This window comes from Mirounga angustirostris, unplaced genomic scaffold (assembly GCF_029215605.1).
Source record: "Mirounga angustirostris isolate CCGP_5_RB_7025 unplaced genomic scaffold, mMirAng1.0.hap1 SCAF_4, whole genome shotgun sequence".
NCBI lineage: Eukaryota > Metazoa > Chordata > Mammalia > Carnivora > Phocidae > Mirounga > Mirounga angustirostris.
Genome location: NW_026991712.1, coordinates 177,994,707 through 178,021,767, shown reverse-complemented (window position 1 = coordinate 178,021,767; position 27,061 = coordinate 177,994,707). Strand labels below are relative to the sequence as shown.

General features: G+C 53.8%; 1 protein-coding gene across 1 annotated transcript in view; it reads left to right on the top strand.

Annotated features, from left to right (window-relative positions):
• Positions 1–1,603: 1,603 nt before the first annotated feature.
• LOC123858461 (protein-arginine deiminase type-1) overlaps positions 1,604–27,061 on the top strand; it is a 37,713-nt gene continuing 12,255 nt past the window's right edge. Inside the window, exons 1-10 of the mRNA XM_045895508.1 lie at positions 1,604–1,695; positions 20,311–20,491; positions 21,672–21,744; positions 22,363–22,424; positions 22,817–22,934; positions 23,065–23,190; positions 24,670–24,842; positions 24,992–25,095; positions 25,489–25,612; positions 26,016–26,123. Coding sequence (XP_045751464.1) covers positions 1,604–1,695; positions 20,311–20,491; positions 21,672–21,744; positions 22,363–22,424; positions 22,817–22,934; positions 23,065–23,190; positions 24,670–24,842; positions 24,992–25,095; positions 25,489–25,612; positions 26,016–26,123 — 1,161 coding nt within the window. The remainder of the gene's footprint in view (positions 1,696–20,310; positions 20,492–21,671; positions 21,745–22,362; positions 22,425–22,816; positions 22,935–23,064; positions 23,191–24,669; positions 24,843–24,991; positions 25,096–25,488; positions 25,613–26,015; positions 26,124–27,061) is intronic.

Genomic DNA, 27,061 nt, shown 5'->3' with positions numbered 1-27,061 from the left:
CAGGGACGGTGTCCCCCTCCCGCCCCGTCAGACTGGCAGATTCCCAGGCAAGGGTACTCCTTTCCCCCTCTCTCTTTGCCGTCCTTCCCACCCCAGACCCGTGGATGGCGGCAGGCCTGGTTGCGCATCCCGATTCTGCCCCGTGCAATGGCTGCTCGCGAACGAGAGGGCCCTGTGGCCCAGGGGACACTGAGGGAACGCCCGTCCTCCTCATCCTCGACGCCCACTGTGAAGGGAGCCAGGCCCCTGTAAAAGGTTGCTGTCCTTGCAGGCTTACTAGACACTTTCTGTCTAGCTGGGAGGCCCCTGCCCACCCTGCCCACCCCCAGCCTTCCCCGTCTCTCTGATGACAGCTCTATCCTTCCAGCTGTCACAGGCCCAAGCACTCCCATCATCCCCGACTCCCCTCTTTCTCTTGAGCCCCCACACCCAGCCTGCCCACCACCCTTCCCAGCTTGGACCTCTGGAGATGTTCTGAATCCAGGCGCTCCTCCCCATGCTCACGGTTGCCTCCAGGACCAAGCCACCATCGTCTCAACTCTTAGGGTGCCTCCCAGAATGTCAACGCCGTCAGAGCAGGGACTGTGGTCTGTTTGCTGCTTGGCTGCGTCCCCATCGCCTAAAGGAGTGCCTACCGCTTGTCAAGTGAGCGACCGGGATTCCAGGACACCCTGAGAACAGGCGGGGCTGCAAAGAAGGGATTTTGAGGAAGGAATCAGCCCTCCCCCAGCCCCTTGCTCTGAGCTCCTTCAGAGCTGCCCTCCCCCCTGGCTGGCTAGGGGTGTTCCCCTGGGGGGGCTTCTGCTGCCATCTCTGGAGTTGGGGTGCAAGGCTGTACCCTCACCTTCTGGGGGTGGTTTAGTGAGTCAGGAGGACCTGGGTGTCCGCCATGGCTGTCCCACTTACTGACAGTGGATCCTCTTCCCTGTAAAATGAGGATACTAGGAAGAGTGGTGAGCATTTCTTTTAGCCGATGCTAGGTGTCGGGCACTGTTCTAAACCTCTTACGCGTAGCTCACGCATCCCCACATCAGTCCAATGGAACGGGTACAACTGCCAACTCATGGCCGGGAAGGGGAGCCACAGGAAGCCCAAGGTCATAGGTTGTGAGAGGCCGAGCCAGGATTTGAACCCCGGAGGTCTGACTGCCCTGTGCTTTGGATGCATGAGATCAGATCTGCACCAGGCACTTTATCAGCCCTCAGAAAGTGCTGACATCATGACAGTGAGGGTTCATGCACCAAGAGTCTGAGGATGGAGTCAAAGGTAGGGAAGGAGAGATAGGGCCCACGGGGAGCTTCTGGTGGCAGCTGAGCCCTGCTCCACTGGGGCCCCCGACTGAAGCCCCCACTTCCCAACTCTCTGAGAGACCTGGGTGCCTCCTCCCCTGGCCTCCTGGATTGGCAGGCCTGAGTGAGAGGGCTGGGCGTGCAGCCAGGAGGTGGGGACTCGGCTTAGGCAGCTAATCAGGTCACAGGGTGAAATTAAAAGGGAGGAGGAAAGCACCGACCCATCAGAACGCACACTCCTTCCTGGAGACCTGGTGCCCAGGAGAGGAGCCGGGGAGATAGGAAGTGCAGAGCCCGGGAGCCAGGGGCACGGGATGGCCCTGCAGAGAGCTGTGCGGCTGTCGCTGAAGAAGCCCACTTATGCCGTGTGTGTGGTGGGGGTTGAGACGTCTGTGGACATTCACAGGTGAGAATTGAGAGGTACCCACCTGGCTGCCAAGGGCTGGGCCACACCGGAGGACCCTGAGGCCATGGGGGGGGTGCCCGGTGGATAAATCGAACACGGAGGGTGCTGGTAGGCAGGTGTTCTGAGAGCAGAGCAGGTGGAGTGGGATGGAGAGCATGGGCATCAGGGGGGAGCTAGGGTATCAGGCCCGTCTTGGGGTTCCGTCTCTCCTGGGTACCCGGGGTCAGGTCTTTGGCCTCAAGTCCCTGGTAAGGGTTCTAGCTCTGAGCCCCGGGCTCTGCGTTCTGATGTAGAGAGGAACTGGTATGTGACATCAGGATGAACTGGTGCTCAGGACGGGGAGCAGGACCGGGCCGCCCTGAATTTCTCCCTCCGTTTCTTGCCAACAACCCTTCTGTCTGAGGTAGAGGTGTGGGGTGAATGACAGCTCGATCCTTGGAGGCAGGCCAGGGTGATTGGGATCAGGAGGGAGTCTCAGAGGGATGATTCAAGGAGTTAATAAAGGACAGGAACCTAGAACAAGACCCGGGCTTGTTTTTGCCACAATGATGATGGTCAGCGGTGAGGGGAGCCATGGTGACATCTGAGGGGCCCCAGAAGAATCAGCTTCCCCTGTTGGCCCAAGTCTCTGACCTGTCCTGGCTCTGCCCAGACGCGGGCCCAGGGCCCTGGCCTGGTCTCATTTTCCCCACCTGGCCACGGAGGGAGCTGGACTTGGGGATCTCGGGGGGCTTTTCCAGTTCTGATACTGTCTCTGGACTCCATCCTGTCTGGAACTGTCTAGGGACTCCATTCCTGCTGGATCAGAGGGTGCTGGAGCCCCAGCAGATGAGGGGCTCAGGGTGGGATCCCCCTCTCAGAGGAGGTGGGGGCTGGGGAGTCTGTCAACAAGGTGGGATCTGAGCTCCCACTGCCTCTTGGGTCTCAGTTCCTGTGCTGTTCCAGTCTGGTTGAGTGGCCTGGGGCCCCAGTGACAGGGCTGAGGAGGGGGAACCAGGATGCTTAGTAGCCAGACATTGGCTCTGAGTCCTATCGGGAGCCCCGGCGTGGGGCTGGTTCTCTCGGATCTGGGTGGCCAGCTGAGATCCCATTTTCTCCTGCCCTTTTAACATAGTGTTTCCCAGGCTTAGCAAATGGGAAAACAGGATACCCAGTTAAGTATGCATTTCAGGTAAAGAGCAAATAATGATTTTTAGTATATTGTATGGGACATACTTAGTTTTTAAAAACCACTGCTTAGCTGAAATTCAAATTTAGCTGGACTTTTTACTATATCTGGCCACCCAGTTTTAACACCAAGGGCAGGGGAGGGGTCACTGGTGGGCTCCCACTGTCCCGATTCCAGACCTCTGCTCTTATCCCGGGAGGTGGTTGTTTCTGGAAGGTCATTTCAGAAACTTAGACCCTACACGGTGCTGCTGACTAAGGCCAGAAGCATTTTCCTGGGAGCCACGAAACCCTACAGGTTCTGATCCCAGCTCTGCAGTTGACTTGCTGTCCGGCATCGGCCGAGTCACTGGCCCTTGCTGGGCCTCATTCCTTACCTGAGCCTCGACAGGGTGAGCTGAGTCCCGTCTTGAGTTCAGTGTGGGGGTCAAGTGCCCAGATTCTGGAACTGGACGTTTGTGTGACCCTGGGCAAGCCACTGTCCTTCTCTGGGCCCTGGCATCCTCATCTGACAATAGCACCCAGCTTAATGGGGTGGGGGGGATAAATGAGACCCTGTGTGTGTAGGGCCCTGGAAGGTGGAGGAGGTAGGTGCTCACAGCTCCGACAGCTTTGCGGGCCCCCTTTTCTCCAGTACTTGTTCCTCCCGTCACGTCTCAGTGGGTGAGACGAACAGAGGACAGATGAGGCTGTGTGTGTGGTGGGAGCGGAGGGCAGTGCTGTCTGGGAATCCCCTTTGGGATCACCAAGCACCTCAGCATCCTCCGATTCTGGCCCTGGCCCAGCTGGGGAGCACGAGGAAGCTGCCTGGGTTGGCCACAGCTCGGGTGCTCTGGTTGACTCTGGGAGGGGGTGCCACTTTGGGGTCCTGAGTGAGCATTTTTAATTATTTTATTTTAAATGTGGGGCTCGGACCCATGACCATGAGATCAAGACCTGAGCAGAGATGAAGAGCCACACACTTAGCCAACTGAGCCACCCAGGTGCTCCCTGAGTGAGCATTTTGAGAGACCCCCACTCAACAGCCCTTTGGGAGCCTTCATCCTGGGCATTGGTCTTGATGAGGGACGTAACTACTGAGGGTCTCTAAACTAGAAAACAGAAGTTTATTCTGCAGCAAGTTGGTTTAGAAGTAGACGTAAGGAAGAACTTCCCGTCCGTCCAGTCTGTGATAGGTAGAGAAGGGGTCATGGAATTATCAGCCTGGGAAGGTTTGAAGAGGGGCCTGAAGGTCACCCAGGGCCTGGGATGGCTAGGATGATGAACTTGGGGCTCCTCTACCCCCATTGCCAGGTGTCAAGCAGTGGGTTTCTACTTAACCTTGCTGATAGAAGGGCAAAGCACCCCCCCAAAGAGGAGGTTTGCCAGTATCTGAGCTGCCAGGAGGTTAAGTGCCCCCAGGAGAGCCAGTGGGGGTGGGCATGCGGGGTGATGAATTTCCCCCAGGTGCTGTGTGGACTGTGTAGAGAAATATTTGTGTGTGGGGTAATTGTGTGCCCCAGCCCAGGGAACCCTTAGAAATCCCCTAACCCAGGCTGTGCTATAGATTCCCTGCTCCCCTGACTCCGATGGACTAGCTCCCCACCCTGACCCGTCACCCTAGCAGACTTGGTCTCCATCCTGACCCTCCGGGTCCAGTCACACCGCCCTGGTTTTCCCTGTCCTTGCTTGGAGGTGGCCCCCAGAGGATGCATGCCAAAAAAAGGGGGTGTGAGCAGTGTGGGGAATCCACTCATGGTGCAGTCTGGTCCCCTTTGCCCAGAGGCCTGAATCAGAGCCCCAGGATAGAGGCCATAATGAATGTTTATTCTCTGGCACGGAGGAGAAGGCTGGCTGGGTGGGGGACAGAGACATCCTCCTGGATCTCTCCCAAGCCTCCCCCAGCTCTGCAAAAGCATCAGAGCAAAACAGACTCTTCCGATCAGACGGGTAGCATTTGGGGTGTCCAGGGAGGAGGGACTCTGGGGGGCTTCTCTGAGGAGCCAGAGAGAGGCCCCAGACTGCTTCTTTTTCCTGGGGTTCTGTGTATTTCAAACAAGGAAAATGCCAAAACAGAGTTATAAGACCTGTGGTATATATATTCTTAATGTTTACATTGAGTAAATTGATGCTTTTAACGTGCGCAGAAGTACAATGAAGCATAATGGTGCTGCTCACGGGATAATTACAGGGTTGCTGCAGATATTAATTCGTAATGACTGATAGACTCCGAGAGCCGGGCTGGACCTGGGTTTAAAAGCCGAGTGAGGACCATCTCTCTTCCTGGCTCCGTCCTGGGCCGCACCGCATTCCTTCATTAGAAGTAATGTTACAGTGTAAATGTGAGGTGCTTGGAGACTATGGGGCCACGGTCCTCCCCACACGCAGTGGGGTCTGGACATGGAACGGTGCAGTGTGTGTTCTTGGGACAGAAAATGTTGGCATCAGGGCAGACCTCTGAGGTCAGCCACTCTTTAATCCTACAGGTGTCCCTGCCTCCCTGGTCCCCCTGGCCACCTGCCATTTGAGACCATGGGCCCCTCCCAGCCAGTTGCTCCGTCCTCCCCTCCCTACCCCTCCCATCATTTCCAGTCTTGGAACCGATCCTCATTCTTCACCTTTGGTTTCCCTTCCAGCTCCCATCACTGCCAACTTCCAGCTGTCCCTTCTCCTCCCAGTCCCTGCCCTTCCTCGCTCGGTGGGCCCACCAGCTGGGGACCCCGGGAGAGCACTTGAGGCGCTGGGAATGGGAGGGTTGCTCACAGGTGAGGTAGATTCCTCCCGACCCCAAGATGCTCTCCGCGTGACATGTTGTCCTCAGCTTTGCTCCGTCCAGAGAAGCTTCTATTCTCTTCTCGGTGGCTGCTAAGCAGTTGTTTAGCTCTGCCAAGTGGTCCTGAGGCTCGAAGATGTTGTGGGTGGGCTGTGGGGCTAGAAGGAACCGGCAAATGCCCACCCAGCCGAGGACGTCAGCTACCAGGGGAGCCCAGGAGGGGGGCCTCAGCTGTGGGCCTGGACAGGTGCCGTCCAGACCGTGTGTGGGCGCCCGGCCCTCGGAGCTGGGTTCGGCCCTCCAAATGCCCCGGAGAAGCCAGTCACCCTGCATTGGAGTCCAAGGCCACTTGAAGCCTTGAAAGTGCTCCAGCCCCACTGATGACCCCGTCTACCCCCAGCTGGGTCATGGGCACCGTGCTGGCAGAGGTGGGCTGAGGCAGGGTTGAAAAATCCACAGTCGTACCCTGCAGAGGGTGCAGCTGGTGCGGCCTAAGCTGAGCTGAGCCAGGGCTGCGGGCCCAGGTTGCTCACCTGGGATGGAAGGCTGGGCACCATCCTCACTGGGCCCCTGAGGAGGAAGCCCTGTGGGGTTGGGGCCACCTGAGAGTCAACGCACTGACTGCTGAGAACAGGGTGGCTGGTAATCATGACCTCTCGCTGGGGGTCAGGCTTGTCCCTGCAGGCTGTGTGACCTTGGGCCAATCGCTTAGCCTCTCTGTGCCTGTTCCGCCCCTGCAAGTTGGGGATAGCATTGTTTATTGTTTCCACCTGTGGCCTTGGCCCCCATTTTACAGATGAGGAGTTTCATCACCCACGAAATGCACATGCACAGGCATGCTTTTCTTTCTACGGATGGGGAGCCTGTGGGTGAGAGGGAAGAAGTGACTCACAGGTGACTTCCCATCCACAGCTCTTGGCTCCTCGTGCAGGGAGGTTCTGGTCCCCGGCCCCCGTGTGCCTCTGCTCGGGAGGTCTGTGGCTGAGAGCTGCCGCCCCTCCTCTCCAGCCCCCACTCCCAGGAAGAGCAGGGATCCGCTTGAAAGAAGGTCTGCCTAGCCTGGGCCCTCCTTCCAGGCCCTGGGTGTGCCCCTCCCTGAGCAATGACAGGGCGTAAGTTACCCATGATTGTTATCTCTGGGAAGGAAGGAAAGAAAGAGAGAGAACACAGCCGCACCCTGCACCCTTTTAGATTTAGGAGGAAATGTCTGCCCGTGATGTGGGGTCTGCAAGGGCCCAGCCATCGCCCTCCGCCGACCACATTCAGCACCCGGGGAAGGTCTAAGGGGAAAGCCACACTGGGGTGGGGAAGCTGGGGAGCCTCTGGGGCCTTTGCCCCACGGCAGCCATTTAACCAATGGTATTGAACACCTGCCCTGTGTCCAGGTCCATGCTGGGCTTGGCACTTGGGGGTGATACGGCCCATAGCAGCCCGTGAGGGACTCCTGTCTTCATCTGGGAGCGAAAAGAACTTCAGGAGGTGGATGTTAACCATCCGCATTTTTGGTCAAGCGGGGTAGTGAAGGGAGGTACAAGGATCCTCTTATCCACCAGCCCTCTCTCCAGGACCTGCTCGCTCCCCATGTCCTTTCTGACCATAATGACAGTGGGTGGTACTGTAGCAAGGGATCGTGGCCCTATCTCAACGAAGTGTCACAACAACCCCGTGAGATACGGACAACTCTGATCTCCACTTTGCAGACAAAGACACGGAGACACAGAGAGGTCGAGAGACTTGCCCCAAGTCACACAGCCCACAAAATGCTAGAGCCCCAAGTCACACAGCCCACAAAATGCTAGATCAGGTAGAACCCAGGTCTACCTGATCCCAAATTCTGTGAGTTCAACCCCCAAAGACCTCACTGTCTGGGAATCTTCTATGTTGCTGGGTCAGCTCGAGGGATGGAGTGGGGTCAAGGCAGAGGTTGAGCTTTGGAGTCAGTCCCAAGTGGGGTCACATCCCAGCTCAGCCACTGTGTCCCCGTGTGTGACCCCCCCTTTGAATTTCAATCCGTCTTCTGTAAAATGGGGAGAGGAATCCTAACTTCCCAGCAGGCAGGGGCCAAGGGGATGGAATTAGAACGGAATAAAAGTGAGGTGCAGACCATGGTACACCTGCCCCGTGTGGACCCCTCGACGGCAGGGCCAGGGTGATTCACCTCTGCCTGCCCCGAGCCTAGCGTGGTGCCTGACGCACAGCAGGTGCTTGGGGAGTGCGTGTTGAGGCATAGCAACCCACAGCCCTAACTGGAAGCTCCATGGACCCCTGGGGAGCGGCTTTCTTTAGGATGGGGGCCTGGAGGGGGCTGGCCGGCTCTGTGGGACCGTCAGCCGTGGCGGGCCTCGGCATCCAGCGGAAGCACCCACAGGGCTGGCCGCACCAGAGAGGACTTGCTGGATCCCGCTGGCTGGCCCTATGGCATTTCTTGTGGCTTCGGTCCAGAAAACGTCAAGTCGAGGACATCTGGAAGGTGGAACCTTGGGGGCACCCAGTGGGCAGGTGTCTGGCCAGGTGTGAGGGCAGCTGTAGGCTTGGCCAGCCCCGTCTGCTCGAGAGCTGCCCACTGGCTTTCTCCTCAGCCTTTCCATCCAATTCTGCATTATTCTCCCCTCCTGCCTTTGCCTCTCCCCTGCACAGTGCCCTGGGCCACCCTCCAGGGCACACTGATCCTTTGCCACTATACCCCCATCCCCACCCACTAGCTGGAGGCTGGGTCAGCACCATTCTGCCCTCCCTGCCCAGGCCCTAGGCTGGGAAGAGGGGCCCCAAACCCCGAACTCTATCCCTGGGGGGCTGGTGAACTCATCAAGCAGCAGCTATGATGGAGGGCACGGAAGGGACTTCTCCAGGGCTGTTGTGTTTCTCCTTAGAGACCAGGTGGTAAGTTTCTGAGTAGTGGAGGTGAGGTGTGGCCTTCTGAACCCCAGTGGGAGGAAGCTTCTCGGAGCCAGGGTGCAGCTAAGCAAAAGGAAAAGCTTTCTAATTACCTGAGCTGTCAAAGCACAAAGGGATGTGGGGTAGTGAGTTGTCTGCCCATCCTGCGGGCAGGCAGAGTCTTGCGATGGGCAGGAAGCAGGCCAAGATGATCTTTGAGACCCTTTTCTGACCCAGGGCCTGTGCAGATACTCCACAGATGCATTGTTTTAGGGCAAGCGGGAGCCAGGAGGTCATGGGTGCTGCCCTCTTGGCCTGCACCAACCTCACCCCTGCAAAGTTCAGGAGCTCATGTGGGGAAGAGGGGACATGGTTTTCCTGACTCAGTGCCCCCCATGCTGTCTTGCGCTCCACGCCCCCCTCCTCCATTCCCAAGGAATCGTGTTGAGGAGGCTGTGTTGCAAAGTTTCAACATTTTCCTTTTCCCTTCCTACGTTTTCCCCAACTAACTCATCCTTCCGGTATCTGCTGGTGGCATGCTCAGGGAACACACGTTCATTTTCATGTCAGCCAGGACAGCATAAGATAGGAGACAAACCTGCTGCTCCCTCCTCCCTTTGTCAGCAGTGTGACCCTACGAAAGTTACTTAACCTCTCTGAGATTTCTTCATGGGCTAAATGAGGACAGCAATGCATACCCGGAAGGGTAGTTGTGAGTGTAGATGAGATCGTGTCTGTCAAAATGGTAGGCGCATTGTAGGTGCCTGGCGCATGGTAGGTGCTGGAAAGAGCCACCCCAGCGTACCCCTCCCCACTGTTACCCACAGAACACACTGTCCTCATGCCTTATCAGGTGGCTGGGAACTACCTGATGACTTGAAATTCCCCACCTCACGCTCTGCACCTCCTTCTATGAGATCCTCTAAGAATTGACTCTGTTCTCTTTGCAGCCTCTTTATGAACCTGGTACCCAGGTCCAGGTTTGGGCATGGGGTGTGGGGATGTGCACGAGTCAGGCAGGGTGCTGCTCTGGGTGACACAGACGGACTGCGACGGGGCCCCGAGGAAGGTCTGAGCCAGTGCTGTGGGAACACAGAGGAAAGGACACGGGGAGCTGGCCCGAGTGGGCTGGGCTGTTGGGGGGCTCTGGGGTGAGTGATAGTAACGGGGGCAGTGGCACCGAATGCCTATCAAGGACCTACTTTAAATGCATCATCTCACAGAATCCCCCCAACAGCCCTAGGAAGTAGCTCTTTGGATTATACCCATTTCACAGAGGAGGGAAATAGAGGCTCAGAGCAGTTGAGTGACCGGCTTTGAGCCCACACTCCACATAGAACCCACACTTCCCTCTGTAGAGAGGTGGCATTTGAAGTGGGTCTTCAAGAATACAGAAGATTCCGCCTCCCCCCTCCCCATCCGCACCCCGCACCCCTGCAGAGGTAGGAGAAGGGCACTGGGAAGCAGAGGGCAAGGAGAGGGCACCGGCTCATCAACATCAACGTGGACGTGATGATAAAGACACAGTATGGTAATGGCTTAGACCCTCTCATCTGAAGAGTGCTTTCAAATCCATTATTTCATCTGACTGTGAGTTTGGGTTGGGTCTGGGGGCTGCTCCGTGAGACCCCACCGAAGGGCAGCCGGCCCGCAGGTGTCAGATGGAGGCTCCTACCGAGCAGCCCTCAGCCTCCCACCCCTGCCTGTTACACCCCCCAAGAGCAACTCTTCATCCACGGCCCCACCCACAGATCTGGGAGCCTGAGAGATGAGGAAAGGCAGTGCGAACCCCCTCTTTGAGGCCTGGGCATGGGTCAGGGGGAGGACCCCAAGGGAATGAGAATCTGAGGCAGCAAGTACCTGTCGGGCATAACCTGCCAAGCGTGGGCACCCGTGGCAAGCCCCGGTCCCCTCCCGCGGCCCCCTCCCTCTCCCTCTTCCTCCCAGTCTGCAAAGCTCCTGCTGGGATAGCCTCAGCTCTTCGGCACCGTTTCCACCCTGAGAGGCAGCCCGAGGGAAACCGCCTGGATGGGGGTGATGGAACGGGGAAGGCAGTGGGGGCCGGAGGGCAGGTGGGACCTGCAGAGGTGGAGGCAGCGGTCCTGGGTGGCAGCACTGCCCATCGCGTGCCTCCTGCACATCGCCACCTCTCCCCGAGGCCCGGCCTTGGAGGGACTCATCTGGCACCTGCCGGGGAGAAAGCAGCCGAGACCGTACTCCCAGCATCCAGAGGCAGCAGTGACAGAGCAAGGTTGGGGGCGAGAAGCAGGCTGGGCTTGGAAGGGCCGGACAGCCCCAAGCATTTGTCCCCTCTCTTTCTCCCTCTTCTTTTACCATCATTGTTGTTATTACTGTTACTATTATTTCTTACCCCAAATAGGAAGTTGTGTGCCAGGGACGTGGCTTGGACTTACCCTAAATAGGGAGTTGTGTGCTAGGGCCGTCAACTTTTGCCCAATGCAGGGGATTGGCTCCATGGAGCCCTGCTCCCCTTGAAAGGGCTGCGTCTGGAGTTGGCAGTCCCTGGCCGGGGTGGGGCAGGCATCTCCCAGGAGCTGGGAACCTTCCTGCCACCAGCTGGGTGCCTGGGACTCGTGCCTACTTGCTCTGTGGGCAAAGGTTCTGCGGCCAGGCAGGCTGGATTCAAGTCTAGTGCAGCCACCTCCCAGCTGGGCAGTCCTGGGTTTCTGGGTTTCCCTGTCTCATCCCTAATACAAGGGTTTGTTGAGCTCCTGGTTGGTGCCAGGCACTGACCTGGGCGCTCAGGTGACAGTAGCGTTAGAGAGAGCAAAGTGGAAAAAAAAATCCCTGCATTCTAGAGGGAGAAACAAGAGGGACAGGCAATAAGCAAATATGTCAAAATAAGCAGAATATGTCAGGGGCAATGAAGCTGGCTCACAGAGTCAGGGAGTGTGGGGTCCATGGTGTCTTCCTATAACACTGTCCTGACTTGGGCAAAGAAGACCTCGCTGAGAAGGAAATGAGGGGTGAGGACCCAGCAGATACCTGCGAGCTGAACATTCTAAGCAAGAACTGCAGATGCAAAGGGTCTGAGGTGGGAGTGAGCTGGGCGTGCTAGGAGGAGAGCAAGGAGCTGGGTCTGTGGGGAGGGGGAAAGGGGAGCCATGTGGTCAGGAAGCCATTTTGACCATGTGGAAGGGTTACAAGCAGGAGGGACACCAGAGGGCTTTTTTTTTTTTTTTTTTTTTTTTTTTAAAGAGGACCCTTTTGCTGTTATGTCCAGAACAGACTGAGGGCGGCAGGAGAGGAGGCAGGAGACCAACCTGTTGTAAAAATCCACGTGAAAACAATTGGTGGTCTGCCCCCGGATGTTAGCCGTTGGGGAAGCGAGAGTATCCGCTCTGGACATGACATGAAGGTGGAGTCGTTAGGGTTTGCTGGGGCGCTGGGTGTGAGTGCGAGGGAGAGAGGGGACCCCAGAGTGAACCCGAGGATGGGGCGGCCGGGGAAGGTCTTGGGCAGGCCTGGACGGGGCAGGGGTGGAGAGGTAGGAGTTTGGTTTTGGACACTGTAAATTAATTAGTTAAGTAATTAATTTATATTGTTGTTTTTTAGCATAGAACTTCTTATAAAAAATTATTCCAGTATAGTTAACATACAGTGTTATACTAGGTTCAGGTACACAATATAGTGATTCAACAATTCTATACATTATTCAGTCCTCATCATGGTAAGTGTACTCATGAATCCCCATCACCTATTTCCCTCATCCCCCCTGCCTACCTTCCCTCTGTTAACCACCAGTTTGTTCTCTACAGTAAAAAATCTGTTTTTTAGTTTGTCTCTTTTTTTCTTGTTCGTTTGTTTTGTTTCTTGAATTCCATGTATGACTAAAATCATACGGTATTTGTCTTTCTCTGACTTTCACTTACCGTTATACCTTCTAGATCCATCCATGGCAAGATTTATTCTTTTTTAATGGCTGTATAATATTCCATTGCATATGGAATGGAATATTATATGCATACATATACCACATCTTTTTTACCCATTTATCTATCGATGGACACTTGGGCTGCTTCCATAATTTGGCTATTGTTGATAAGCTGCAATAAACTTAGGGGTGCATGTATCTTTTCAAATTAGTGTTTTTGTGTGGCTTGGGTAAGTATTCAGTAGTGGAATTACTGGATCATAGGGTAGTTCTATTTTTAATTTTTTGAGGAACCCCTGTACTGTTTTCCAGAGTGGCTGCACCAGTTTGCATTCCCAGCAACAGTGCATGAGGGTTCGTTTTTCTCCATATCCTCACCAACACTTGTTTTTTCTTGGGTTTTTGATTTTAGCCGTTCTGACAGGTGTGAGGTGATATCTCATTGTGGTTTTGATTTGCATTTCCCTGATGATGAGTGATGTTGAGTATCTTTTCATGTGTTTGTTGGCCATCTGTATGTCTTCTCTGGAGAAATGTCTGTTCATGTCTCCTTCCCGTTTTTAATTGAATTATTTTTTTGGTGGGGGCAGTGTTGAGTTGTATCAGTTTTTTATATACTTTGGATATAACCCTTTATTGGATATGTCATTTGCAAATATCTTCTCCCATCCTGTAGGCTGCCTTTTAGTTTTGTTGCTTGTTTCCTTCACTGTGCAGAAGCTTTCTATTTTCATGTAGTCCCAATAGTTTATTTTTGCATTTGTTTCTCTTGCCTCAGGAGACATATTTAGAAAAATGTTGCTACGGCTGATGTCAGAGAGATTGATGCCTATGGTCTCTTCTAGGGTTTTTATGGTTTCAGGTCCCACATTTAGGTCCTTAATTCATTTTGAGTTTATTTTTGTGTATGGTGTAAGAAAGTGGTCCAGTTTCATTCTTTTGCAGGTAGTTGTCCAGTTTTCCCAATGCCATTTGATGAAGAGACTGTCTACCCAGTGCATATTTTTGCCTCCTTTGTTGAAGATTAATTGACCATATAATTGTGGGTTTATTCCTGGGTTTTCTCTTCTATTCCATTGATCTATGTACCTCTTTTTGTGCCAGTACCATACTGTTTTGATTACTATAGCTTGGTAGTATATCTTGCTATCTGGAATTGTGATATCTCCAGTTTTGTTCTTCTTTTTCAAGATTGCTTTGGGTATTCAGGGTCTTTTGTAGTCCATACAAATTTTAGGATTATTTGTTATAGTTCTGTGAAAAATGCTGTTGGTATTTTGATAGAGATTGCATTAAATCTGTAGGTTGTTTTGGGTAGTATGGGTAGTACGTTTTAACAATATTTGTTCTTCTAATCCGTGAGCATGGACTATCTTTCCATTTGTTTGTGTCATTTTCAATTTCTTTCATGTTTTATAGTTTTCAGCATACAGGTCTTTCACCTCCTTGGTTAAGTTTATTCCTAGATGTTTTATTATTTATGGTGTAATTGTAAATGGGATTATTTTCTTAATTTCTCTTTCTGCTACTTGATTTTTGTGTATAGAAATGCAACAGATTTCTGTACATTGATTTTGTATCCTGTGGCCTTACTGAATTCATTTATCAGTTCTAATAGTTTTTTTGGTGGAGTCTTTAGGGTTTTTTATATATAGTATGTTTTTATTTTTTATTTAGTTTTTGTTAGTATCATGTTTTATTTCTTCTTACCAATTTGGATGCCTTTTGTTTATTTTTCTTGTCTGATTGCTATGGCTAGGACTTCCAGTGCTATGTTGAATAAAAGTGGTGAGAGTGGACATCCTTGTCTTGTTCCTGATCTTAAGGGAAAAGTTCTCAGTTTTTTATCATTGAGTAAGATGTGCTGTGGGTTTTTATTTAAGGCCTTTATTATGTTGAGGTGTGTTCCCTCTGAACCTACTTTGTTAAGGATTTTTATCATAAAGTGATGTTGTACTTTGTTGAATGCTTTTTCTGCATCTACTGAAATGATCATATGGTTTTATCCTTTCTCTTGTTGATGTGATGTATCATGAGGATTGATTTGCGAATATTGAACCACCCTTGTATCCCAGGAATAAATCCCACTTGATTGTGGTGAATGATTCTTTTTAATGGATTGTCAGACTCAGTTTGCTAATATTTTGTTGAGAATTTTTGTACCTGTGTTCATGAGAGCTATTGGCCTGTAGTTCTCTTTTTTTTTTTGTAGTGTCTTTATCTGGTTTTGGTATCAGGGTCATGCTGGCCTCATAGAATTAATTTGGAAGCTTTCCTCTTCTTCTTTTTGGAATAGTTTGAGAAGAATAGGTATTAACTCTTCTTTAAATATTTGGTAGAATTCATCTGTGGAGTCATCTGGTCCTGGACTTTTGTTTTTTGGGAGTTTTTTTTATTACTGATACAATTTTATTGCTGGTAATCAGTCTGTTCAAGTTTTCTATTTCTTTCTGATTCAGCTTTGGTAGCTTATATGTTTCTAGGAATTTATCCATTTCTTCTAGGTTGTCCAATTTGTTGGCATGTGATTTTTCATATTATTCTCTTACACTTCTTTGTATTTCTGTTGAGTCTGTTGTTATTTCTCCTCTTTCGTTTCTGATTTTGTTTATTTGAGTCCTCTCTCTCTCTCTCTCTCTCTGGGTCTGGCTAGAGGTTTATCAATTTTGTTGATCTTTTTCAAGAACCAGCTCCTGGTTTCATTGATCTGTTCTGTTTTTTTTTTTTTTTTTAGTTTCTATTTCATTTATTTCTGCTCTGATCTTTATCATTTCCTTCCTTCTACTGGTTTTGAGTTTTGTTTGTTGTTCTTTTTTTTAGCTCCTTTAGGTGTAAGGTTAGGTTGTTTGAGATTTTCTTGCTTTTTGAGCTAGGCCTATATGGACATAAACTTCCCTCTTAAAACAACTTTTGCTGCATCCCAAAGATTTTGGACCATTTTCATTTTCATTTGTCTCCATTTCCTTTTTACTTCCTCTTTGATTTCTTGTTTCATTAATTGAAACATTCATTGTTTAGTAGCATGTTATTTAACCTCCATGTATCTGTGTTCTTTCCAGATTTTTTCTTGTGGTTGACTTCCAGTTTCCTAGTGTTGTAGTCAGAAAAGATGCATGGTATGACTTCAATCTTTTTGAATTTGTTGAAACTTGTTTTGTGGCCTAACATGTGATCTGTTCTGGAGAATGTTCTGTGTGCACTTGAAAAGAATGTATATTCTGCTGTCTTAGGATGGAATGTTCTGAATATGTCTTTTATATCCATCTGGCCCAATGTGTCATTCAAAGCCACTGTTTCCTTGTTGATTTTCTGTTTGGATGATCTATCCATTGGTGTAAGTGGGATGTTAAAGTTCCATACAATTATTGTATTACCACCAATTACTTCCTTTATGTTTGTTATTAGCTGCTTTATGTATTTGGGTGCTCCCATGTTGGGTGCATAAATATTTACAATTGTTATATCTTCTTGTTAGATTGTTCCCTTTATGAGTATATATGGACACATTAAATTTAAAGTGCCTGTTAGACACCCAAGGGAGATGTTCAAAAAGCAATTAGCTATCAGGGTCTGGAGATAGAAAGTAGGGGTTCTAAGCATATCAGTGTGGCAGGTGGAGATCATCAAGGGGGTGAGTGTCACCAGACAAGAGGACTGAGCACCAAGCCCTGGGGCCAGGTGGGTAGGAGCCGGCAGGGACACACTCATAGGAATGCCTGCCTATTGCTGAGTGCTATTCCAATTATGCATTCTGAAACTGAGGGGGTGGGGGAAGCCACAGAATGGGTTCGGAGATCCACTGAACCCACTGGGAGCCGGACCTGAGCTAAACCCATTGGTTACCTGACCACTAAAATCCTCTACTCTGACTCACAGGTGGACATGACATGTGGATCTCCTGAAATTAGCCTCAGTTCGGAGCCAGTGTCCAATAAAGCTGGAAAAGTCTGATTATTTCCTTTTCCCCAGTGTACATTCACCTGGTTAAAGGCTGTGAATTCCTTTGGAGAAGTCTGGGAGAGAGGTGAATAGGACACATTTTTAGCAGTATAGTAGGGTCCTTCTGCAGGAGGACCTGATTGTCCATTTTTTAGGAAGTTTATGAGCCTATTGCCAAACACAGCCATGATAGTATTTATTAAATTTTTTATTTAAAAAATTATTCATTTATTTTTAAGAGAGAGAAAGAGAACATGCGCATGCACGTGCATGTAAGGGGAAGGGGCAGAGGGGGAGAGAGTCTCAAGCAGACTCTGTACTGAATGCAGAGCCCTATGCAGGGCTCAATCTCATGATCCCGAGATCACAACCTGAGCCAAAATCAAGAGTCGGTCACTCAACTGACTGTGCCACCCAGGTATCCCGCCATGACAGTATTTAAAATTAAACTCTATACGCTTACAAGTAAATAAATTATATTGAAAAAAAAAGATAATAATCAGAATGCACCGCTTCCTTACTATTTTATTACACTCTACCAAGATCTATGCTCCATGATCATTCACCTCTGTATGGTAGAAATAGTTATATACGGGGTGCTATTGTATTTCTTTGCAACTCTGAGTTCAATGATGTTTCACTGGTAACTTGAAATTGGCCATTGGTGGAAGTCTCTAGACCATGGAAATTGGCAAAGTCTACAATCAGGACTCCCATTTATTGTTTTATTGATGAAGAAAAAGGAGACGAACACAGATTAAATTTAGAAGTATGTTACGTTGTGATTAGCACAAAAAGTGAGGGAAGTGTTCATCCAGCATTAGCTGGCTCAGCAAAGAAGTTGCTCATATCACCGATGGAGTGAGGTTTATCTCCACGGCTTCGCTTTCATTTTATCCTTGAACACAAATGAAAGTATCAGTCCGCGTTTACGTCACGCATCAAATTTCATGACGACAAATTTTGGGGGGAAAGAATGAGCAGACTGGGATGCAACTCCATTTGTGGAGTTGTGGTTGAATGGCCAGCATGGTTTGGCTGTGGTTTCGAGAGGCATTCTGTAAGAACTGGGGGGATTTATAGTAATTTTATGATGAGGAGTAACATATATTGTACTCTTGTTAGTATGTTGTGCGCTACACATCATTGGTATCAGTAAAACTAATAATCAGCTTAACTGTGCCCTCCCCCGACAACTGCTGGTGGTTAATGGGGGCCAGCCCGCCGCCCGGGGCGCTCTGCGGTTAGGAGGGCAGGGCAGCAAGGAGCAGCCTGGGGAGGAGAGGAGAGCTGGGTGTCCCAGAGGCCAAGCGGGAAGTGTTTCAAGGAGGACAGCTGATCATCTGGGTCAGATGCCCCTTGGGGCTCAGAGCTGGAGCCCTTATGGGCAGGCTTGAGACCAAAGACCTGACCCCAGGGCCCAGGAGACGGAGCCCCAAGACGGGCCTGATACCCTAGCCCCTCCCTCCCAGGCTCTCCAGCCCCCAGAAATGTTGTCAGGCTGCGGGCATTGGCAAGGGTCATCTAAGGTCGGCGGGCGGGAATCTGAGTGGGACGCAGTCAGCCTCAGGGTGTGCAGGGGCAGAGTGGGGAGGAGGGAGGGGGCTTTCTGGGGGCTGGGGCGGTGCTTAGGCAGTCTGAGGGAGGGGAAGGTGTGCAGAAATGTTGAGCGGTGCCAGGGAGTGACTGTGAGGCGGGCTGGGGACTCTGAGCCTGTGACCAGGAGGGGCCAGGGCTGCCCAGAGGGGCTAGAGAGGTCTCCACCCTCAGTGGCTATGGGTCCTGGTGGCGCTGGGGGCTTGATGGGGTTGGCGCGTCAGAGAAGTGAGCTGGCTGGTTAGCTGGTGGTATCGGCGGGCTGTGGATAGGGGAGTGTGTGGTGGGTGCAGTTCTTGGTAATGACAAAGTCCGGGGTCTGCCCGGGGCGCGGGTGGCTGAGGGCGGGGGCCAGGCTCGCTGGAAGAGGAGGTCAGGCGCTGAGGCGCCAGGGTGCTGGCCCATCACCCACGGGGCTGCTGAGATAGTAAGCGGGGGCAGCAATGCAGGGGAGTGGCAGGAGCTGACCCCCTCCAGGAATGGGGGCAGAGCGACAATGATGTGGCAATGACAGGGGAGGAGCACGCAGGACCCCTGCCCACCTCTGGGCCCGGGGGTAGGGGGAGTGGGGGAGGGGAGTGGCCACCATTGAGAGGGCTGCGGGGGGGGGGCCCTGCCCACTGCGGGGAACAGGTTTCTGTGGTAGTGTGAAGGTCAGGGACACAGTCTGAGATGTGATTGAGGCCACCGGGCGGGTGATGGTGCGTGGGATTATCTGGGAGCGGGGGCGGATGGGAGATGGGGTCTGATTAGAGGATGAGTGTCTGGGGTACCTGGGTTCCTATGGTAACTGATTAAACAAGGATGAAGGGCATGCAGGATGGGGCTTCCTGAAGGTACCACGGCTCACGGGGATGTGGGGCCACGAGGGTGGGGTGGCACGGGTGGGTCTTGTCGGCAGCCTGCAGGGCCCCAGGGCCCTTCTCCACCCCAGCCGCGTCTGTAAAGTGAGGAGAGTGAAAACTGCCTTGCCGAGCATCAGAGAGCCAAGCACTGAGTAGGACTTGGGGTTGTAACTATGACCACCGTCAACCATTGTCACTGGGGGCAGTTTGATGGGCACAGGTGACCGTGGTGGGGGCTGTGGAGGGGTGTCTGGTTTCTCCAGAGGGTTTAGTATCTGGGTGGGTTCTCAGGGGTCCAGGAAAGGATAGAGGCCGGAGGATACATCAAAGGACCCCTCTGGCCCAGCATCTTTGCAGTCAGGTGGATGTCTAGTAAGTGGACTTGACCTTAAGTGGTGACCTTGAGGCTGATGGCTCTGTCCTGGGGAACAGCAGGGGAGAGCCCTGACATGCAGGGGAGGGAGAAACACTGACACAACTTCCCCTCTAGGGTATGGGCTCCACATGGGGGGGCCTAGCTCTCAGAGCAGAGTGAGAGGGATAGGGAGGAGGGGGAGACGGTCGGGGCAAGGTGCAGCATTAAATGGGGTGATGGGGGCTCACTGAGAAGGTGACATTTAAGCAGAGCCTTGAAGAGGGTAAGTGAATGAGCCTTGTGGACACCTGGGGGAAGAGCATTCTATGCAGAGGGAACAGCCAGTGCAAAGGCCCTGAGGCACGACAGACGGGCAGCTTCATGGAACAGCAGGAAGGTCAGTGTGGTGGGAGCAGAGTGGGCGAGGGGGAGCATCATGGGGAGGAGAGGTCAGGGAGGTGGCAGGGGGCAGATCACAGGGGGCCTTGTAAGCCGCTGTGAGGACTGCCTTTTACTGAGTGTAACGGGTACTGCTACTTTTGGGCAAAGGAACAACACAATCTGCTTTAGTGTGTCGTGTGCAGAACAGACGGGCGGGGTGGGGGGGGCACAGGTGGGTCTGCAGAGACCAGTGAGGAGGCTGCCCAGCAATCATGTGGTGACGGTGGAGGTGGTGAGAGGTGGATGACCAAGTGGGTTTCCTATTGGATTGGAGAATTTGGAGGTATCAGAATGGGGAGCCTTGGTGTGGGGGTCGGAGGTTATCCAGGGGTTTGCTGTCTTTGCTCTCTGGAGCCTCGGGGACCGCTGTTAGAGGGGGGGTGTTAAATGCTATGGTTTGGCCCCATACCCCGCTCCCCTGTGTCTGTCTTAGGTCCTAGGTTCTGCACGGAGTCCGCCGAAAGGGCCCTGCCACTAGAGTAAAGCCCCATGTTACAGATAGGGAGGCTGAGGCCAGAGGACAAGACGAGGTGCCCAGGGTGGGTCACGTGGGAATCAGTGGAGAGCTGGGACGGAGCCCAGGCTGCCTGGCGCCCAGTCGGGCTGGGCTCCTGGCCAGTGGCAGTCCCCTGCCGCTCCCCAGTCCAGCTGTTAGGGGTGCTGTTTGTGTGGCTTGGCAGCCCCCACCCGCTACCCCGCCGTGGTCTCTCTCCTGAGCCCCCTGGAGACTTGCCTCTCTCCTTCCTGTCAGTGATGTGCCCAAGGGGGCCGAGACCTTCGGGGTCTCTGGGAGCTCCGGAGTGGAGGTTTTCATGGTCTACGACCCAGCTCGAGTGACAGTGCCCACAGGCAAGTCCCGCTGGCCCCTGGGCACCAATGTGGAGGTGACCGTATCCGTGGATGCAGCCAGTAAGGACTTACATGATCTCAAGGTAAGAGGCCACGTCCCCACAGTCAGGGGCCACGTCTCCCACCCCCTGCACGCAAGCATAACCCCATCACATCACCCCTGCGCCGCCAAACCCCACGAGGCTCTGAGAGCAGCGTCCACACAGCACATCTTGAAGCTGCAGACACCCCGGACACGCACGCGCACCCCAAGGCTGCAACGTCACCCATACACACACGAATGAGTCCCCCCATAAACACAGCCTGCCTACTCACCCCCTCAGTTCACAGGCACCCTCACGTGAACGCCTGTGTTCAACCTCCGCACAGACCCCCAAACAAGCCCCGTAGCGGGCAGGACCCTGTAGCGGCGGCCGTGCACACGCATGCGCGCATGCACAGAGATGCAGGTGTCCACCGGGATGTGCACCTGTCCTCATATCTAAGGAAGGAGAAAGACTTCTCTTTCCTGGACAGCCCCCTCATCACTCACCCCCAGACGCCCACCACACACACAGTGACCCACTGGTTCACTGACATGGCCCTTTCTCCCCCGACAGGGGAGAAGCAGAGACTGTTTAGCTATTGAGAGCGGGGGTCCTGGAGCCTGCCATGGATTCAAACCCCACCTCCCCGGCTCACTAGCTGCATGCCTGCAGGGAGGGCCGGGAGTGGCCTCACTGGGAATAGGCCTGGTCTCCTGGGGCCATCCTGGGAGCTCACTGAGATGGCCTGGGTAGAGCCCTTGGCATGGGTTCGGGACCATGGGAAAAGCTCTGTGACCATTGGTTTTTAATGGGAGTGGGGGTGGGGGCGTGTGGTCATTATTCCCATTTTACAGAAGAAGAAACAGAGGCTGAGTAACTGGCTGATGTCAATGGCGTCAGCCGTCCCTCCCCTCATTCCTCCTCTCTGACATCTCCATGGATTCCTGAGGGTCCAGCTGCTCCCTCTGGGACCCGCCCCACCCTACTCAGCCCTCCTTGCTCCTCAGCCCGGCCCTGGAGCCTGGGAGGCATCCACAGCCTCTCTAGCTGGGGAAGGCAGCTCTGAGTCCAAGCCAGGAGCCCGGGAATCTTGGACCTTCTGCAGCGGGGAGCACCTCGGGATGGCCAGGCCTCCCCTGCCTTGAAGCAGGACTGTCGGGGTGTGCCCCCACGCCCCCTGCCACTGCCATCTCTCAGGGGTGGTCGTGCTGGCTTAGGGCTAATGATGTCCCCACAGGTGAAGGTGTCCTACTTCGGGGGGCATGAGGGCGGCGCCCTGGGCCACAGCGTGCTCTACCTCACTGGCGTTGGTAAGTACCACCTCCCTGGCTCCCCGTATACCCCCCCGCCCCTCCATGTTGCCTCTTGAAGGTCTTAGGGGAACCCCTGAGTGCAAGGCCCATGGCCATCTTCTTCCACCTCGAGGAACTTCTTCAGAGGCCTTTAGTTCAGTCAGGGATGGAGACCCAGCAATACTTAGGGCCACCAGAATCTAGAAACTGCACGGCCCATGGCCGACAGCTAGACCCACCTTAGGCCTCCTTCCTCCGGAGGCCCACCTGTCACACCACTGGAACTCCAGGATTCCTCGCTAAACCTCAGAGATCCGCGAGCCGCCTTCAGCCAGAGCCCTGGCCGCTGGCTCTGACAACAGTGGAACCAGCACCTAGAGCCTCAGCTCGTTCCCAAGGGCCACCAAGAGCTAGCAATTCAGCACACATAGATGGGCAATAAATTCACGAGCCGGAGACCGGGTCCCTCCAACATCCAGACCACAGGGGGCGGCCGCATGGCCTCCCGGGCATTGGGTGTGGTCCCCAGGACGGGTCTTCCTGGGTCTCGTGGGCGAAGCTCGCCTCAGCCTGGACATCATGGGCATGGAGGCGGGACTGGGTGAGCCTCTGGTGCCCCTCTCCACTCCTTTACAGACCTCTCCCTTGATGTCGACACGCATCGCACGGGCAAGGTGAAGAGGAGCCACGGCGACAAGGTGACACTCTCCTGGCCACCCTAGGCTGGCAGGGTTGACAGGCAAAACCTCTGTCCCCCAAGCAGGGCCAAAGCTCAGTGGGTTGGTGAAGGTTGTTTCTGGAACACCCTTCCTCTTGAAGGAGTGATACCACCCTTCCTCCTCCAGTGCCATGCCTGGGTGGGGCCACCATGTATGGCTGCATAGGTTGTTCACTGCACAAGTGCGGGGTGGATTCTGGGTCTAGAGACCTGGAACTCCAGTCCCCAAATCTATGATCCCTCTTTAGATCTTGAAGCAAACCCAGAAAACAGAAGTCTCCATGTTAACAAAGCAGCCAGCCTAGCCAGCTCCAGAGCCCCTTTCCAGCCCTCTGGGTCCCACTGACCCCAAAGCCTCTTGTTTTGCCACAGAAAACCTGGCGCTGGGGCCCCGAGGGCTATGGGGCCGTCCTACTGGTGAACTGTGACCGGGACAGTGTCACATCCAGAGGGCCTGACCTCACCAACAGCCAGCTGGCATCACTGGATGGTATGTGACAGAGGGGTACGTGGGGATGTCCAGGGCAGTGGCCTGGGGCAGTAGAGGCTGGGGGAAGTGGGGGGGGTTGACTGTCAGCGGGGTGCAGGGAGGGCTGTCTCAAGGGCGCCATTCTCTGCAGACCTACAGGACATGTCCCCCATGGTACTGAGCTGTGACGGCCCAGACAAGCTCTTCGACAGCCACAAGCTGGTCCTGAACGTGCCCTTCTCGGATTCCAAACGAGTGGGGGTCTTCTGTGCTAGGGGTGAGTGGCCTGCTGGGGCCGCTTTCCTCCCTGCTCTGCTCATTCTCTGCTTCCCAAACTCTTTTTTCTCTTATACATATCCCCCCCTCCCCTCCAGCATCTTCTATACCTCCCTCTACCTCTGATGAACAGCCACCCCAGCCGCTCACAGCATACTACCTAAGAAGGAGGTTCGAAAACGAGTCCCATTTTATAGAGGAGGCCACTGAGGTTCAGATGCAGGAATCCACTGTCTCTAAGTCACACAACCAACGGAGAGTGGAACAGGCATTCAAGCCCAGATCTCTTAAGCACCAAACCCCTCCTCTTTCCACTGCCTGCCCCCCCGCCCCATCCCAGTCAGGCAGCATGGGATGAGCTCTGGATGCACCCCCGGCTCTGTCCAGACTGGGTGAGGTGGGAGCAAGAACTAGCAAAGCTGAGGCCCAGGCCAGCCCTTAGAACTCTTATGTTCAGATTTTATATATCAAAATCTGTGGCTTAAAGAAAATATACCCATCCTTAACCCTGAGCTGCCTTTACTCGTTTTTATAAATAGAAAGAGGCTTTTCCTGCCCCTTTGTTTCTTCCCCCCTTACCTTCTTCTGTTCAAACTGACCCAGAACTTGTTCTGGCCACTTAAACCTGGCAGGAGCCAGGTAACTTACTGGCGTAAATTTAGGCACAGAGCCCCGCTTGGAAACACTTACTGGGACGCCAGAACGTAAGCAAAGTCTCAATCAGTGAACGGATAACCTTTCGCACGGAATGAGAGTGTGCCAGGGTGACCTTTCCCAGACAAGCCTCAGGGCAGAAGGGAAGGGGGCAGCGCAGAAATACTACAGGCCAGGCGCTTTAAAAAAGAAATTGAGGTGAAATTCACATAATAGGAAATTAACCATTTGAAAGTGGACAGCTCCCCGGCACTTAGTTCTTCCTTGATGATGCTCTGCAACCACCACCTCTATCTAGTTGCAAGACCGTTTCCTCACCCCCACGTAAAACCTTGTATGCATCACCGGCCACTCCACAAACCCTCTCCCCCCACCCCCCAATCCTAGGTATCCCGTAATCTTTCTGTCCCTATGGATTTACCTGTGTTGGATACTTCCCTGTAAATGGAATCATGCAATATGTAGTCTTCTGTGTCAGTTCGCGAATGATTTTCAAGGTTCATCCACATTGTAGCATGTGTCAGCACCTCATTCCTTTTGACGGGTGGAAAATGTTCCATTATATGGACGAACCACAGTTTGTTTATCCATTCGTCCGTTGATGGACGTTTGGGTATTTTCCGCCTTTTGTGCGGGCTGCTTTTATCTCTTTATCTGAGAGACACTGAGTCACTGAGCCAGGATCACACAGCTTGCATGCAGTGGGGCTTGAGGGGAGCCCCAGCAGATCTAAAACGAGGGTGGCTCTGCCCCAGATCCCTGGACTCTGGTTTCCTCCCTGCCATCCCTCGTCCCAGCGCCGGCCCTTGACTCTGGTTTCCCCTAGGCGGGAATTCCCTGAAAGACTACAAGCAGGTGCTGGGGCCTGGGCACCTGTCCTACGAAGTTAAGCGGCAGCAGGGGGAGCGGAAGATCAGCTTCTTTGTGGAGGGACTCACCTTCCCTGACGTTGATTTCTTGGGGCTGGTCTCCCTCAGTGTCAGCCTGGTGGACAGGGAGGTATGTACAGTGTTGGGGGCTGGGGTGGCAGCTGAGGGTTTGGGGGACCAGTTTGGAGTCTCTGGGGCTGGGCAGGCGGGGGGACTGGGGGAACTTGAGGCCTGATGGGGCTCCCTGCAGGGCCCACTTAGTCCTCATTTCCCCCCCAGACCCTGCCTGAGGTGCCCCTCTTCACAGACACCGTGGCCTTCCGCATGGCCCCCTGGATCATGACCCCCAACACCCAGCCCCCCCTGGAGCTGTATGCATGCAGGTGAGGCCTCACCCCTCCTGCAGGAACTCCACCATCTCTGGACTGGTAGAGATAGGAGCAGAAAACTGTGTCCGCCGTTGGGCCCTCACTCCCTGGACGGGTGCGTTGAGGTCACCCATGGGTGCAGGCTGGACAGGGGAGAGCAGCAGGCTGGCTTGGGCTGGTTGGCCCCATCCTGTGCTGAGCAGCTGAGGCCCCGGCTGTGATCACTGGCTCCGGCGTCAGTGTCCCTGCCTCTACCATGTCCTGCCTGTGGGACAGCTCGGATCGAGTCTGGGCAGCGAGGCTAGGCTCTGGTGAAGCAGCTGGTGGTCACAGGAGTGGGGTCGCTGGTGGACGGGACCAAGGTAGTCAGAGGTCACTATTATGTTCCCCTGTCCCTGTGTTTTGCAGTGTGGCAGACTCTCACGGCCCAAATAAGAAATTTCTGGAAGACATGTCTGACCTAGCATTGAAAACCAACTGCAAGCTGATCATCTGCCCTCAGATTGAAAATCGAAATGACCGCTGGATCCAGGTGGGCGCAGGAGCAAGGAGGGTGGCCCAGGACGCCTGGGTCCCCATCCTTTACCCTGACTTTGGGAAATGGGTCCTGCACAGGTTCCTAAGCAGCCTGGCCTCCCAAGAAAAGCCAGGACTCGGTCGGGGTGGCGGGGGGGCGAGGCACAGGCAGCTTAGGGAAACACGTTCCCACTGCCCCTATCATCCTAGTCTCTCCCGTTTCCCCCACATGCTTGGGTCCCAGAGAGAGTCCTCTCCCAGTTGGGGTCCCAAGAGGCCTCACCTGTAACCCTGACCCATGCACACCCAGGTCTTAGGGAGCATCTGTGGCCCCACCCTGGTCCAGGTATGAGGGGATCACCCCGTTTGGAAAATCACACTTGGGGACACCACTGTGATCTCTTCTTTTCCCCTCCTAGGATGAGATGGAGTTTGGCTACACCGAGGCCCCTCACAAGTCTTTCCCAGTGGTCTTTGACTCTCCCCGAAACAGAGGTCTGAAGCATTTCCCCTATAAGCGGATCCTGGTATGTGGCAAAGGGTGGAGTGGAGGTCCCTTGGGGGGCTCCTCCTATAGGATTTCGCTGGTCCTGGTCCTTATCCTTTAGGGGGGCTAAAGGACACAAATGGTGGGGAAATGGGGAGTTGGGATAGAACATGCAAATGACATGCAAACAACATGCAAATCCCCCCTGTTCTGGGAAGTGCAGGCCAGTAAAGTCCTCCTGGGGAGCCCTTCTCTCCCATGTGGGTGGAAGTCAACAGAAGGGTCAGCCCTGGGGAGACCAAACTGCATCGTGGGGGAACGCGCCGTTAGTGAGCCCTCATGACTCTTGCCTTTATGAGGTGGGGCCTGTTTTCAAGTAACAAATGTTTTCTGAACACCTGCTGCGGGCCAGGCCCCATGCTGCCTCTCACGCACAGGATGGGGACAAGAGCAGTCCCAGCACGCATGTGCTGTGTTCTAGGCACCCGGCCCTAGTTTTGCACAGTCACTTCTCGAATCCACAGTCCTGTGGATAGCTGCTGTGTTCAGCCCCTCTTTCCGGAGGCTCAGAGAGGTGAAGTAACTTACCCTAGGCCAAGCAGCTAGGGGCACCAAGAGGTAAAACCAGAGGGACTGTCCACACAGCCCTACCACTGTACTGAACTGCCTTTGGAGGTGGGCCTGAGGCCTACAGCTCACCATCTCTGCCTGGTTCCCAGCTCCCACAGCCCCGGCGCAGGGACAGTGCCCGCGTCCAGGTCGGGGCTGGGAGGGGGAAGTCTGGGAGCTCACGGGAACGCGGAGCAGGGCATTTACCTCAGCCTGGAGAGGCCGGGGCCAGGTCCCAGTGCAGGTGACAGTGAGCCTGCAGGGTGAGTCCGCATCAACCAAGGGCCTGACCCCAAGCCTGGGCCTGACCTGGCCGGGGCGTTCCCTGTTCATCTCTGCTCTCATCTTTACTCTGTCCTCCCTTCCACT